A 16,298-nucleotide genomic window follows, 5' to 3' on the forward strand; every position below is an offset into this window, starting at 1 on the left:
TGTGTTGCATGTATGTATTGTGTGAGTGCCTTGTGTACCATGTATAGTGTACATGGATGTGTTTCTATGGGGGTGCTGTATTGTGCATGTGTTGAGTATGAAGTGTCTTGAGCTGTGGTTTGTCTGGATCATGTCACATTTGGGAGTGTGTTGTGTATGTCTGCGGCATGATATATGCATAACAAACGCTATGTATATGTCACATATTTGTGCATGGTCTAAGTTATGCTGTGCTATTCTGTGGGTGACGGGTTCGGTTCTGTGACTAATGTTTAGATGATTTGTATGTGGTGCATTACATGCATGTCATGAACACGTGTTCAGTGTGTTGCATGTGTAGGTGCATGTAGACACAAGCGTCTGTCTTCCTCTAGGAGAACATTCAAGGCCAGTCCTGCCCTCACCCTCCATCTGCCCCCCACCCCACAGCAGACAGGGAGGTGGGGGTAGAGAGAGGCAAATTACTTGGTTCTGGAGCGAGCATGGTGGACATGATGATGGGCGCGCCCGTCCTCCGGGCCACCTTCTGGTAGGGGGCCTGCGGAGTGTGGAGCTCTGAGGGGACAGCAGGCTTCCGCAGCAGCTGGGGGCTGCCGTGAGGGCTGGGCAGGGGGGACGCGCCTGCGCTGCGCTCCCGCTTCAGCAGCTCCATGGGCACCGTGTAGGCTGTGGAGTAGGCTGTCCGGGGACCAGGGTGGAGGGGGCTCGAGGTGCCCGGGTTAGTCAGGGCTACCCCGGCCTGCGAAGGGTATGTGGGCCCCAGGCGAGCCGTTAGGGCACAAGGGGTGGGAGAGCTGTACCCCGAGTTGGAGGGGGGGTGGGGTGTTTGGACGCCCACAGCGGGGGCACAGTAGGCAGACGCCGTCTCCAGGAGTTGCTGAGAGGGCGCGCTTGAGGGGCGCCGGGCTAGGTCTCCACCCCGGGGGAGTGCCGCCTGCAGGGGCCCCAGAGGCTGGGAAGGCAGGGCCCTGACATCGGCGTGCAGCAGTTCCCGGTGTTGTCCGAAGCTGCTGGAGCGCGCCCGCGGCGGGGGGCACGCGCGTTCCTGCCGCCACAGCTGGGTCTCCACGCGGCAGCTGTTGGCCAGGCGGCTCAGGACGCGCGCCTGGCCCAGGTTGGGTGCCACGGCCTTGATGTCTGCGTCCTCCAGGGTGGCCAGCACGGCCGGGCAGTCAAAGCCTTGCTGCAGCAGGGCGTCCAGCGTGCCCTCGGCTACTCCCTCGGCCCGCAGCAGGGCCAGAAACTCAGGGAGCACACCGCGTTTGCCGCTGGGGCCCTGGCGCGGGTGCAGGACCGCATCGTAGTCCTCGTAAGCCATTTTGGGGGGGACACTCTCCCGGGAGGGGCCGTAGCTGGGATTCAGGGAGCCTGAGGCTGACTCCGGGGTGCCATCAGAAGCAGCCACGGCGCTAGGGTCCACCACCAGGCACGTGGGGGCCGACTGCCTGGCGTGGGTGGGGTCCCCCAGTCTCTCGCCTCCATCGTTGTAAATCTGACTGGCGGGGTAAGCACCTGTCTCAGCCGCATACCTGGCATCTGGCAGCTCTGCTCCAAAGCGTGCAGGAGATGCGTTCCTGCCTGGGGCCCACTGGCCCGCAGGGATCATTTTACCTCCAGGATCCCGATACAGGTGCGTCGTATCCTGCAGGCCCGGAAACCGTCCTGGCACTTGATCCCATGCCACTCTGCTGCCCAGCACCCCATAGCTGGCTACCGGCTGGCCCACTCCGAGGTCTTTAAAGTACAGAGGCTCTCCGGGCAGCCTCGCTGCAGCGGCAGGCTCGCCAAACAAGTCCCGCGGTGGCAGGGAGCTGCTGGCGGCCATCACTGCCTGCCGGCTGCCGTAGAAGGCAAGGTCGGGGGCAGAGCCCTGGCGGGCGCCCAGCGCACCAAACACTGCCTCCCGGTAGAGGTAGGGCTCGCGGGTGGCCTTTCCTCTGGGCTCCGGCTGCTCGCGCCACGCTCTCTGGCCCGCCAGCGCTGCGGAGCCCCTCCTTGCCGGCCGCCCGGGCTCCTGGGCGCCCTCCCAGGGGTCTTCGTACCAGCCGGCAGCGGCGTGCCAGCTCTGCGATCGCCCGATGTCTAGGGGCCTGCTTGGCACCGGCATTGGAAACGCGGGGCAGCGCGCGCGGCCGGACGGAGGGCGCTTTCTTCACGGGTCTTCAGTTACAGCCATAGCAAAGGGAGCCGCAGCCCAACCTCCCTGAGCTGCAAGGGCAGCCCGCGGCGGGGGACGACGGGGCTCGGGCTCTGATTTCAAAGGATGCCCTAAATTATTAATCTTCTGAAACCTTAGAGGGCAGACCGCGCACTCGCCGTAACTTCGCCTTGCCCCCGCCCCCACCCCTCCAGGGCAGCCGAAAGGGTCTGACTCAGTCCCAGGAAGGGGGAGAGCTGCAGGCCAACCTGGAGCATCCCCCTCCCCACACCCTGCCCCCCTTGCCTGGTCTGTTCACATGGACCTCAGCCGCTCCGCTTGCGGATTAGGAGCTAAATAAAACCTCTAAGCTTTTGCTCCACGTGACACCCTGGTTGGCTGATGAAACTGCTGCTGCTCCATCCAGGCCTGCCCAGGGTAGAGCTCCCGCTCCTACCCCCCCACCCCCAGCTCCCTAGGTACTTTTAGGACGAGCCCCTCCCCCAAAGCCCAGCCCTCACAGTGACAGCAGGGTGAACAAAGCAGACACAGACAGCCACCAGCGCATCCTAATCCACCAGGAACAGCAGAGCCAGACTGACATGGGGCTGGAGAAGGGCGCAAACCTCGCCCAGAGTCTGTCCTCTGGCTACCATTCAAGTCAGAGACCCAGACACCTTACCAAAGCAGGTCGTTGTGTGCTGTGTGGGAGAGGGGCAGGAAACCCACCACCGCAGTAACCAACTCTGCGTGCCACCCTGGCCGATTCACGATGTGATGGCAGAAGAATAATTTAAGATGGGTTATGACTAATCCCAGTATCACCAAGCAAAGCCAGCTGGCTGGGGCTCACCTGCTGTTGACTATGCTTGGGAATAATTTAGCACACAGGGTCTGGCCTCACCCCTCAGCCCACCCTGGACACAAACTTCAAAGACGCAGCTACTGAAACGGATAGGCGCAGCCACACAGTTCTGGAAAACCCTGGCACATTCCAGAACACAGCGGGGCTGGGCTGCAACTGCGTGGGCCCCTCAACGGAGAACTGACAACCAGAATAAAACGTGGTCACCAGGACACAACAAAGAGCTCGTTTTCAACGGTTCAAAGGGAGGGAAGGTGCTTATTTGCAGCCATTAAACTGAAGTGGGTTTGGCCTGCTCTTTTGTCTCTCAAAGATTCATCTTCTAGAAGCTGCTTCACCAAGAGTCAATACTGAGGCAGCCCAGCCCTGGGAGCAAGGAAAGGGGTCTAATTCTGTTTACCCCACCCCCACTTAAATGCTGGACAAGTCACCTTTAAAAGCGCACTTCCCTTTTCCTGCAAGGACCCGCGGTTCCTGGCCAAGGTCACCTGGTGAGGGGCTGCCTGACCAAGATGCGCCAAACGGGGTTAAGCCCCGCCCCCGGCCGAGTGCGAAGAAACACAGTGCAGGGCGCGGAGGAGCCGGAGACACCTACATCTCTGCACCCGTGAGCTGGGTTCACCAGCGGCACGTTGTAAAGGGCGGGCGGGCACAATGCCCCCAAACTGGCTAGCGCCTGCACGGTCCGGCTCCTCACTCCGGGCCCTGGCAGAGCGCCTGTGTAGTGCCCCCCATGCCCTCTTTGCAGGGACACGACTCAGGGCGATGGGTTGGCATGCCGCAGAGGCTGGTGGCCCCAGCAGCGCAGGGCACACCTAGGCTAAAGTGTGCAAGGCACTCGACCAGGTACTTTCCGGCAATTCCCGCCCACCTCCGAGGCGCCCCCCGCCCCCCATTCCCTGCGGCCCGCCTGGAACAGGGCTGCTCCACCCGCCAGCCGCGGCAAGCATAGCGCACCTCGTGTGCTGGCGTTTGGCGCCGAGCAGGCCCACGGACGCAGTCTTCCAAAGAGCACGTGCTCGCTTCCCGCCTCTGCGCCCCACACGCCGGTGATTCTCGCCACGAAACCCTTCTCCGAACGCTCCATCGCGCACTCGGGAGCCCACCGCGGGGTGCAAACCCAACTTCCGCGGGTTTGAGACACCCCCAGGCTCGCTTTCCGGCTTTCCGGCGAGGCTCGCTTTACGGCAGCCGCCTAACTCCCACGTGCAGCCGGATCGGCTTCCCGTCACGTGGGGCACGAACCACGTGAGCATCGGAAACGGCGTCGACGCTGCTCTGGGCCAAGCCACCACGTGGGACCAGTTCCTTTCCCTGCCCCTTTTACAAACACAGAAGCCACGGCATTGCGGGGCGCTGGGCGGCGGGCGATTGGCAAGGTCCACAGTTCAAGACCACCAGCCTCTCCGTGGGAGAAAGACGGCGCGTTCTATTCCCATAAAGTTACGGTCGCAGAAATTCTCACGGGCAGCTCTGCCCACTTTTGGGGTCGCTATGAGGTGGAATTGATGGCAGCGAGGTTTTTTTTTTTTTTTTGGGGGGGGGTGTAATGCTAACAGACCCTGCATCCAACACGGGTGTGTAGGGCCTCAGATTGGGTGGGGGGGTGGTGGTGACGGACGGCACCAGCCAAGGTCTCCAAAGCAAAGCAGGACAGGGTATTAGAATTCCGACCCCCCTAGAGCCCACCAGGAACCTGTGGGGTTCAAGGGGCAGGTATGCAAGAAGACAACTCACCCTGTGTATGAGGAAGCCCAGGCTTCCTCCCCTCACCTCCACCTGCTTGCAAAGCCCCCAAACTCCCATGGCCTCTCTGCTCTGCTGTGAACAGATGTGTCTTGGGGTGGGCAGACACGCCCATACCATGTAACTGGACTACCTTTCAAAAAAATTCTGACAGATTCAAAACACACATGCACACACCAACCTCACATTTGCATCCTTTTCAGACAGGCCCTCATAGAAGGGACAAAATAGGGGGCAGTTTCTTAGAGGGCAAGGAGTCTCACTGGCCTAGCCATTTAATCCTGCAGAAAGTACTAGATTGTAGACACATGACAGTATGTGAGGGGGCTTTAAAAAAAAGCGTGTGGAAAAGGAATGTGTGTATTTTAAAGTGTGAAAATTAGGGGTGGGGCGGGAAGGTGAGAAGGCAGCCCAAACTTTTACAGACAACCCAAAGGAGAGCTGCCCACCAGGGGACTCAGGACGGCAGGGCAGGAATATAAACCACCCCCACCAAAGGCACGTCTTGAGTTTGAGATCAAGCATGACAGAGAGGTTGGAGCATGGGCAAGAGGAGGCCAAGCCTGGTCCCCGCCACAGAGCAGACCTGGGGTCACTGGACACTTCATGCATGGACCCACCGCCTAGGAACGGGCTTGGTACTGCCTAACCGTCCCTGAAGAACAAACGAGATGAGGTGCAGACTGGTGGGCTCCAGCACGGAGGGCAGAGGTGCAGCCAAGACTGGTGCCCAGGCTTCCTGGACTTAGCCTCTCACCCACCCCTCCCTTCCCCAGGGCCTTCCCTCCACCGGTCCTCATCTGCGCTAAGAGAGAAGACAGCTCGGAACGCCATCTGGGATATGGTTCGGCACCTACAGCATGCTCAGTGTCAGCGTCTCCCCTGGGGACATACATGCTGAGGTTAGTGGGCAACACTGCTTTCCGGCAGAGACAGGGCCCCAAATAGGCCATGACATAACCACTTCCTCCTTTCACATGGCGCAGACCGCACTGGGTTTCTGGCGTGGCTCTGTAGAAGTACGTGTTCAAGTGTTTAAAGCCTTCGGCCTTTTAGGAACATGTTCTCCTTCCTGTACCTCCCACCGCCCTCCACCGAGCTTACTCAGCCAATTTCACCGGGGGACCCCCAGCCAACAGGGAGTCTGGAAAGGGAAACATCTTCCCCTACAACACTCAAGGACAAAGAGAAAATTAACAGAATTACCCGTCCTCCCATCTTCAAAGGAGGACACCGCTCAGGTGTCTTGGACCCTTGGTGGCTGTAACAGACTTCCGACAGGACTTTGGCGAGGCCCTGTCCCACTCGAAAGTTCTTTCAGGGAAGTCGTGCAACCAAACTAACGGCGGAGGCTAGCTGCACGCCATGCAGTCCCTGCACCTAGTCACTGGCTACTGGGCCACTGTGAGCGGACGCGGTTACAGGACTGCCTAGCGATACTCCGCAGTATTTACTTGTGAGAACAAGGCTGGAAGCACCCCCAAAAAAACCATTGACCTCAGGAAACTTTCTGGGAATGAAAGCAATTGCGTGTGCAAGAAACTCAACACTCCCCAAACCTTCAGAGATCACTTCTCCCCACAAAGCGTATGTGGCTCAGGTGCACCCCCACTCCTCAGCCTGTTTCACCCCATCCATCCTCTCACCTCTGTCTGCGATGGTCCCATTGTCCCGGGCCCTCAAAAGATTCTCCTCTGTGGAGCTCTCCCAATTTGCACCTCACCCCCAGCCCAGAGAACAGAAGAGAATCCAGTGTGTGCCCCAAGATGCAAGCACAAGTGCCCAGAAGCCACACACCAGCGTCCAAGGCGACACTGTTCACGACAGCCAAGGGGAAACACGGGCAGGTCACCAACAGGAACAGATGGTAGTATGCACCCATGAACAAGGAAAACGACCTAATGCCATTCTGGTCCATGCTACTGCCCGGATGAACCTCGAGAACATGACACTGAGTGAACAAAGCTCCCCCCAACCCCCCACCCCCCGCGAGACCAGAGCGGCCTTCAAGTGCCCGTCAACACCCAGGGCTCGGGAGTGCTTTCGGTTTGCTGTGTGAAACGTGTGGGGCCTGAGGAAGGAGATAGCAAAAGAGAACCCCAATCCTTGTCAGTTCCACCGGGCTGGGTGCGGGGGCCTCTTCTGTCAACGCAGGACTATGGGATGTGGAGGCAGGGGTGACTCGGCCATCCCGGACCCAGCTTCCTCATGGAGTTCGCCGAGGTATGTTTTGTGAGAGTTGAAAGCAGAATGTGCTTTTCCCTTGCAGCATGGTGCCCGAGGAGACATGTCAAGGACAAAAGCATTCTGGGAAGGCCTACCAGGGCCTGCCTCCGGGAGACGGGGGTCACCGACCCATGTGTGAGCCAGTGGGGTTGGGGGAAAGCCGGAAGCGCCAGCGGCCACAGAAGGTACTGAGGAGGACCGTCCAGACCCAACTGAGCACTCTGCCCACACCATGCACTCCAACCTCCGAGTTTAGGGGGGAGAGGAGGGAGAGGGAGAGAGAGAGAATGGGAAACCAAACCAAACCAACCCTTTACGTGGCCTGGGATGGCTCAGGGTGGGCAACCCCAAGGGGAGTCAAGTATCTTAAAACCTGGTACTCCCCCCTCCCTTGGAAACACCCTTATTTTTGTCACTGAGGATCTGCATCTACCTTTATCGGTCTTTTTCTGTGAGCGTCACGCAGTTTCAGAGTACCCTGGTGGTGCAGTGGACTCCGTGCTTCACTGCTAACCTTAAGGCCAATGGTTTGAACCTAACAGCCAATCTGAGGAAGAAAGAGGCTTTCGGCTCTGGAAAAGATGTATGGCCTGCGAAACCCAAACGGGCAGCTCTGCTCTGTCCGATAGGATTGCTATGCGTCACAACGGACTCAATGGCAGTGAGAATTTTTTTAAAAAGATGGTGCCAACAGTTAAGTGCTTACTGGTGAACCAAAAGGATGGTATTCAGAACTCACCCTGGGAGACGCCTGCAGTCACCTGGCTTTGAGAAGCCAGACTCCACCCGGGAAACAATTCTCCCTGCACACCCGGGTCACGCTGAGCTGGAACTCACTCAACAGCCATGAACAACAACTTTCCCAGGCTCATTCATCCCGTGGAGTTTTAAGTCTTGTCTAGTTGACTGTTATGTATTTACATAGCTAATGTAATTACAGCTAATCACATAATTACTAGAAATGTACATAATTGCCTAATTCCAACATGTAATTATAATGTACAACAACATTATAAAGGCCATCTTTTAAAAATATACATTTTGGGTTATTAAACGATATCTCGGACCACCTTTGTAGACAGCCAGCTTCAACCCTGTCTTTACAAAGTTCTCAAAAGGTCCAGAAATGAAAACAGTGGTATCAGGACACATTTAACTGAACAAAACAAACTGGGGAAATCACAAAAACAAACCCCTAAAGCATAGCTTCCAGATGATCCTGACCCGACTGTGGATTATGCTTGACTCTGGGGGTTCATCTCCCCTCCCTGGGCTCCAGACTGGGCAGAGGAACATTCAAGGCAGCCACCCTGGGCCAGGAGAGAGAGCTTGGCTGGTCCAAAAACCTGAGGCATCTTCAGTCAACCTGTGGATGCCTGTGGAAGCTACCTCTGATGTTCTGGGAGCAGCAGCGAGCTTTCTTGGGGTGGGGCAGCACCACGCCAATGGCAGTGCCCTGATTCACGAAAGCAGCGTAGTGCAGATCAGAGCCGCGCGGAGGGTCACTCGCCTCAGCAGCATCGTCTCAAGTTTCTTGCCCTCTGACAAAGTGGACCCAGAAAGAGATGCCTAGACTATGCAATGATTTCTCTCTCTCTGTCTCTCTCTCTCTCTCTCTCTCTCTCTCTCTCTCTCACACACACACACACACACACACACACACACACACACACACACACACACACACACACACACACAGTGTGCTGGCCACAAATCCTTTCCAGGACACCCTTGTCACCATCCATCCCAAACACCACCTCCTTTTGATTCTCTGTCCTAGTGTGAATGGAAGGGGGTGCGGGTGGGTAAGGATCACTTCCTGAGGTGGCGATGCCAGTCCCTCAGCCACAGGAAAGGATGGTGTTTCGTGATTTATTCTGCCCTAACCCACAGTCCGTGCTTGCACCAGAGGTTGGCAACAGGGTCACTGTGTATTATCGGCTTCCCTGGGTTACCGCGGTCAAGCTGGACTATTGCTATGACCGACTACCCACAGATACTTTGAGCAAATCCATCTAGGTCTGGCCTGAAGCTGGGACAGGAAAACCCTCGGCTTGGGTGCAATTCACAAGAGGCACTACTTCGGTTACACTAGCAACACGAAACAGACGAGAAGCAGGACCTGCGTAAGGAGAGAGGTCTGCAGTCCGGTTCTGAGCGGGCTGTGGTGGACCCTGCGTTCACAAAAGCTTTCACAAAAGCTCCCCGGGGCTGGCTACAGGACCGTTCTCAACACGGGAAGGAGTGAATGGGAAATCTACTATTTAAGGCTGCTCTAACAACTCAAAACCCAGCCAATCTGGTCCCATCCTAAACATTGCTTGGCCGGTGCCCAGCTCTTGGGGCAAGGCCACAGGCCTATGAGGACGACCACCTCTCCTTTCCCTTGGCCGTGTTGGGGCCCAGGAGAGCAGGCAGGGGCTCTGGGGAGTACCTCCGCAGAAATGCTGCTCCGATCTGGCCACACTGGGGCCAGAGAGCTTCTTCTAGAAGGTCAGGGAAGCTGGGCCCAGCGCCAGAGCCCCCTGGGAGGATGTGCACTGGGGGCTGCGTATGGAGGGTGGGATGGGAGCAAAGAGGCCATTGTTCCCAGGGACCCAAACCAGCAAGCACAGGTTCCTACAGGCCCAGCTGTGGGTAGAAATGCCCACTGTGGGATTTCAATCCTAAAAGCACACAGAGTGGGGACCCAGGAAGTCCTTGGGGCAGCATGTCAGGCAGATAAACTCTCCAACTGCTGTACGTCCAGGTGCCAGGAACGTAGGCTGGAGTCCTTGGTGGAGAGGAGAAACTCCCAAACCCAGCCACACACAGTGACCCTGCTGCCCATGTATGGGAAGCTGACCTCACTGTCGCCACAGCCAGTCCTAGGACACAGGGTACCAATGTCTCCACCCACACAAGGCGCTGGGGGCCAAGTCAGCGAAGACACCCGTGCTCTTCACATGGGCAGCACCTGCTATGACCGAGCAGCAAGCCAGCTGCAGCACGAGCTTCAGCTTAGCTGTGCCCCGTCAAGTCCCAACAGTGACGACGGAGAGATGCATCCGAACACAACGGCAGCGGCCCGAGGGAGCCCTGTGCACCCAATCACGCCCCTATAGGAACTGCTACCTTCAAGTCCTTTAGCACACTTGGAGCCTCCTTGACAAAGAGCCTGAAAGTACTGTCAACAAGTTTGCCCTCGTGGACAAAAATCTCTCCCATGCACACAAAAGCTGGGCTTATTGGAAGCATACAGGAAATAAGACTCGCCAAACTCATTCTGATCACTGGTGTGGCATTTGAGCAGCTGCTGGGAGAGGGGCAGGGGGTCAGCCCCGGGACATCCAGACACCCCGACATCACCCAGTTGACCCACCAAGGCTCCTAGATACGCAGCTTGGATGCATCCAGAAGGTGGGGTAGCCGACATCAGAGAGCTCAGGCAATTGGGTGTTGTGTTGGCCCTGAAGGCTGGAGAGGGGTGGCAGTGCCATGTAATGGGAGGTCTGTGCTGGGCCCCTCACAACTACAAGGGACGGACGGGGGAGGGCCTAGCACACCCACAGTGGACACCAGTGTAGAACGCTCACCCTCTTTGGGGGTGGCGATAATATGAGGAGGAGCAGGTCCTGGGGCGAGACGCACGCTGTGCGTGCTGCCACCTAGACAACACACACGCACCGATCTCTCTCTCTCTGTAAAGCGGGAGAACAGATAACACGTGCTACCGATTGGTCACTACAACGGAGGAAATAGGACAGCTTATGGGACTCTTCCTTCCACTTTGATGTGGCCGAAACCTTTAGAAATGTTTAAAGAAATCCTCCATGTAGTCAGACCTTCCACTGTACCCACGCCCAGAGCCCAAGGGCATATGCTAGCTCTTAGGCTCCCAGGCCCTTGGGCCAGCAGCCGGAGGGGTGGGCACACACTTCCCTGCCCATTTGGACAGCAAGGGGGGCGGGAGTGTGAGGGGCATGGGATCGCTCTCCAGGAACTGGCTGAGGTTGGAGCACATGGTGGTGGGGGGTGGGGGCCACCCAGCGAGCCCAGGGCATGGCGTCTCCCCACTGCCTGTGCAGCCTAGGTAGGTGTACCAAAGTCACCCGAGCAAGCCCAGGCCTGTACCTGCAGGGGAGCCCGAGCCTGAGCTCTAATTAGTAGAGGGTGGTGCTTAATCAACCTTTCGCAGTTTTGTCCCCAGGTCTCCAGTCGGTTTTAATTATGTTTATTTTTCCGTTCATGAATAAAACACTTCCAGATATTTCCAGAGAGCCAGGGATGTGTACACATCCATGCGCCGGCTCATCGGGAAGGGCTCGGAAATCTCTGCTGTGAACGGCAGAGTGTGAGACGGAGACGGCCTGGAGACTGCCTGCCTGGCAGAGGTGCCCCAGCCGAGTCTGACGCAGCGTGGCATGGCAGAAACGGGTCCTGCCATCCCCTGGAGCCCCCATCCGTATTCTGGCAGCCAGGCCTGGTCCCAGAGGAGACTGCTCTCTACTGACCACAGGGTCAAGGAAGGTGAGGGCGATGGGGAGAGCAGGGGGTGGGCCGGTGAGCGGGCTGGGACCCAGGGCAGGGCTGCGCCTGTCAAGGAAACCGCCCAGCGCAGTGGCTCTTACCTTCACAGATTCTGTCCAGTCGCTGTCGCTTGACTTTGTGCTTATCCACAAGGGCCATCCTCTAGCAAGCTTTGCGACTCTGATTCAAAAGGCAAAACCGTCCTCTAAGAACTTAGGGGACCTCGCAGGAGCCCGCGTGCATTACGCCACTATGAACCCTGAAACGAGGAGAAAAGAACCCTTACTCCTGGGGACCCTCGGGGTCGGGGACACGCGATGGGCAGGGCTCCAGCCACTCTCCACTGTGGCTTCCGCCAGCCTCTCAGATACGGGCTGGCAGGAGCGCCGAATCCTTCAGCCACCGCCTGCCTTCAACTCGGTCTGTAACAGCCGAAGGCCGGAAGTGGCAGCTGGGTAGTAAACACAGGCCAGTGACCAATGTGGGTGATAAACAATTTGTTCGCCAAGGTCACGGCTTTCTGGCCAGCCCTTGACTCCTGGGCACGGACAGAGACCAGCTCGGAGGACCTGGGTGCGGGAGATGTCATGTTGGGAGGAGCTGACCAAAAGGCCTCCTGGGGCCAGGAGCCAAAGCCACCTCTCAGCTCTACATAAGCCCGTTCCCATGGCCAGGCCCCATGTACAGAAGATGGGTGGAAGGAAACCCCAAACCTCCTAGCTGAGTTTGCCCAGTGCTGCTTCCTCCCCTGCAGGTGGGGGAGCCGCTCACGGGACTGGCAGTGGTGGCGGCCCCCACACTGGTTCTGGGCTTCCCAGACAGGAGGAAGACCATGGCTTAGACTGAGACACTGTGAGTACCCTGTGCCGTCCCCGTCCCCAAATGCACCAAGAGGCTGCCGGCAGAGGGGGCAGCGGCAGCTGTCCCCCAATTAGAGACATGGCATGTAGGAACCACAGGAGTGGGGAAGCCACCACCAGTGAGCAGCCGGGGCCTGGGGTTCTGCCACACCAGCACTTGCCTGCCCATCTGCTGGGGTCACATATCAACTGCTTACCACCACCATGCTAGCTTTCGACCGAGTATCTTGATATTGGCTCTCTTCAATTAAGTGTCAAGAATTCAAACCAAGAATGAAAGAATTTTCTCTGGATTTTGAAATTTGACCAACATAATGAAACCAGCCTCACCCGTCCAAACAGAGCCCAGGGAAAGCTGCCCGACCTAATGCAGCACACGGGGGAGTTAGAGACACAAGGATGCCCACCTGGGGGAGGACGATGACCACCTGTGGACACAAGTGAGGCACCAAGCCAGGAGGGGTGTCACCAGAGGTCAGGCTGCAGGGCTGTGTCCCTATCACTCAAAGGCGGGCAGCTGCCAGGTGCACCAGGCGGCCTGCTTTCCAGCAAATATTTGTGGCGATGAAGTTATGATTTTTTTAAAAGAGCTGGCAAACGCATGGTTGCCCACCTGATAAATAACGAATACAGCAACCCAGCGCCTGCTATTGCGTATGTCAATTTGGCGAGTCCCCCCAAAGCTCGGCACAACCCCACGGATGCACAGGGGCCGTTCATAAAACTCTGCTGCGTCATTTCTGACCACACTCCAGAACAGCCCCCTTGCATGGCGACACTGACTCAGCAAGCTCAGAGGGTTTCTGGGTCGGTCCCTCTACACGAGCAGTCAGCCCATCTTTCTCCCTTGGTCTTATCCCAAGCGTGGACCGCAATTCCATGAGGAACAACAGGCTTGGGGGATCCAGAACATTGCTGGGAGACATGATTCAATCTCTAACATCTTGCACGACTTTGACAGAGGAGTCCCGGTGGCAAGGTCGGCAGTTCAAACCCACCAGCCTCTCCGAGGGAGAAAGACGGGCCTTTCTAGCTCTGCAGGGTGCCCCGGCCTTGTGCAACGTCGGGGGCCACCTGTGTCCCCATTGATTCATGCCTGGCAGCAAGTTCGGTTTGTTTCTTCCCAGGCAACCCATTCGAGTAGATGGTACCTGCCCTGGAGAACCTGAGGTGAGAGCAGCAGGCCAGACCTTGGACCAGAGAGGCCACCTTGGAGGCTGGCCTGAGAGCCCAGGTGCGGAGCTCTGTCCGTTTCCTGCCCTCAGCCTCCCACAGACTCTGGCAGGAAGAGAGCTCCCACCTGGAGCCGCTGCCTCGTCCGAAGGGCAAGGGGATTCATGAGTGAGTTTGTGTGACGTGTCTGGGAGGTGAGAAATGACAACATGACAACACGTACCGCCCCTCCCAAGGGGGAGGTACAATCATTCTTTTTTGCTTTCCTTTGAATTTTAATTTGTATAATTAGATGCCTTCCCGAAAAATTGATAAGTAGAATTTCGATCCCGCAATCAAGAGGGAGGATCAGCCACCGGCGTAAACAATTGTCTGTGTACCATTATTTAAAAAATAAAAAAAAGTCCTGTCATTCCTGATTGGCTCCCAGGGGCTGCCTTACAGGGTGAGGACCTCTCCGTAGGCAGCCCCCACGGCCTTAAACCTCAGCCCCACCACCACGCCCCGCCAACTGCACACTTGATCTTTGGAAACAAAACATATCAAACTAGGTTGGTCCCTTTCCTCCTCTGCCTTCCTGAGAGCGCCATCTTCAAGAGAAGGAGAGATCAAGCACAAAGTCTCTGGAAACAGACTGGTCTTTCTCAACTGCACAATGGACCCTCGTAATGCCACCATCTGGCCACCCCGCGGACACTGGGCTTCCTGGTGACAGCACTCCCCCTGGCATGGGGGGTGAGGAGGAGTTGGAGGGCAGGGCCCTCCCTCTGCTCTTCCCAGGCTGATTGTGACCCCCCCCCCCCCGCCCCCCTGCAGCCGCCTTAATAAACCAAGGCCGTTTTCTGCCATTGAGTGGCCTTACTGGTTATGTCCTTGGCTGCCACCCAAGCTCAGCCGGTTTGAAACTACTAGCCACTCCTCAGGAGGAAGACGAGGCTCTGTGCGGCTGTAAAGGCCCCACAGGGGCCCTTCTACCTCGTCCTATAGGTGGTCCGTCATGCATCGGGACCGAGTCACTGGCAGTGGGTCACATTTCTATTGCTATTGGGTTTCCAGTGTGGTGAAGGTGATTAGCAGGCTTGGCTGCTAACACAAAGCAGAGGTTCACGTCTCCCCAGAAGAACGTGGAAGGGAAGCCTGGTGATCCCCACGGGAGCCAAACCATCCAAAACCGCAAATAGTTCTAAGCCATGCACACGCTCACCATGAGTCAGAATCCACTTGGTGACAACCTTCCTCCCTCTCCCTCGGGCCACAGGTGAACAGGAGAGAGAGAGGGAAGTGGGCGGGGGCTCAGGTGGCGTTCTAGAACTTACTTGCAGAATACCAGCGACCTTGGCTCCTCTGCTCAGGAGACACAGGCTTCTCGTTGGCAGAGCCAGTATCCCGGGGGCCTGTCTGGGTGGGTGAGCATGTGCACGCTCCCAGGACTTTGTAACTCTTACGGGAGCAGACCGTCTCACAGCTGTGTCCCAAGGAGTGGCTGGTGGATAAGAGTCTCTGACCTTGTACTTAGTACGCAACACCGCCACCTGTGCTCCTGCAGCTGCCCTGTATTGGAAGAGCATGCTACACTGCTGCGCTCCCCCACTCGGGTGTTCAGAAGACCTTGCTCCTGACTCGAGGCAGCCAAGGGCTCATGGGAGATTGCCCTTTATAATGAAATGAGGCGAGCTGGCCAGAAAGTTCTACTCAGGCGGCAGGGTCAGGGTGTGGGGAACTGGGGGACGGGGCCTAAACACCAGTGAATACCCCGTGACCATCACACCACAACCAGGAATGTGCACTTTGAGTGAGGACACGCTGGGGGGCGGAGTGAGTGTGTGTTCGGAAACACCAAAGCTGCTACTGTTCGATGATCCCTCGGCTTAGACCTCTCGCACCCTCCTTCCAGGCCCCTCCCGCCCTCCAAGGTAACATGTGGGAATCCAGGTGCTCACCTTTCCCCAGGAGCCCAACCACCCACTGGCTCCTGGGGCCTCAGAGTGCCCCGGGGTGCGCTGAACTGCGGCTGACACAGGGCCACGCCCGGTGCCAACGCCAGAAGCCAGGCAGGCTTCAGAGGCCAACTCCTTTGGAATGAAGCAAGGTAATGGGACTGCTCGTACCTGGAAGCACACCTCACCCTGCCCCAGTCGGCCACTCCTATTTCTGAGTCCCACGCTGAGTGGAACGGGCTCTCCGCCCGTCAGCTCAGAATAGCACAGGACCTGGGGCTCTAGGATGGCATTCTTGCTCCCTAAAGCCACCCATTAGGTGCAGGACAGGGTGTCCTTCTGTTGTGTTTGGGGTGGGGATGGGTCAGAATCAACTAGATGGCACCCAAGAACAACGTCACCCAGATTCTGGAGGCTCTAAAAGGGACCACAAACCAATCCACAGACGGTCACCTACCTAAGCGAAGGCCCAGTAGTGCCACGGACCTTTCAGCTGCGGTGCATTATAAGCTCCTTATAGCTCACAGCTCTTACCAAACAAAACACATAACACGGTTGTGTTCTTAGAAAACTGCAAGGTTGGAGAGTTTGCAGGTGCTGCCTTCCTTCAGTGTCCGTCTGCTAAAACCCCAGGTCTCTGGGTCTCCAAACCCAGGGGAGCTAGCTGCCCCCAGCTTGGCCCCAGCTGGCACCTGTGATGAGGCTCTTCGGCCAGCAGAGGGTGCTGCATGGCCTTACCTGGACACAGGCTGACCAGTGCTAGTGGGCTCACCTCCCGCAGCCTAGTCTCCTCCCCGAGCACCACAGAAACTCCAGAAAACACCTCTAACGTCCCCTTACCCGCA

At 57.4% G+C, this 16,298-nt stretch overlaps 1 protein-coding gene across 5 annotated transcripts in view; it reads right to left on the reverse strand.

Annotated features, from left to right (window-relative positions):
• The window catches only part of CTBP2 (C-terminal binding protein 2), a 125,558-nt gene that overhangs the window by 17,250 nt on the left and 92,010 nt on the right, over positions 1–16,298 (reverse strand). For 4 of the 5 annotated variants that reach the window (XM_075533947.1, XM_075533945.1, XM_075533948.1 and 1 more), the window contains exon 3: positions 11,585–11,742. Coding sequence is in view for 2 of the 5 variants with exons in the window: in XM_075533948.1 (XP_075390063.1) it covers positions 11,585–11,642 (58 nt within the window). In the remaining 3 variants the exon portion in view is untranslated. Of the gene's footprint in view, positions 1–465; positions 2,286–11,584; positions 11,743–16,298 lie in introns of those variants that run through there. The other variant, XM_075533944.1, reaches the window with a different exon arrangement.

Source organism: Tenrec ecaudatus, chromosome 16 (genome assembly GCF_050624435.1).
Source record: "Tenrec ecaudatus isolate mTenEca1 chromosome 16, mTenEca1.hap1, whole genome shotgun sequence".
Lineage (NCBI taxonomy): Eukaryota > Metazoa > Chordata > Mammalia > Afrosoricida > Tenrecidae > Tenrec > Tenrec ecaudatus.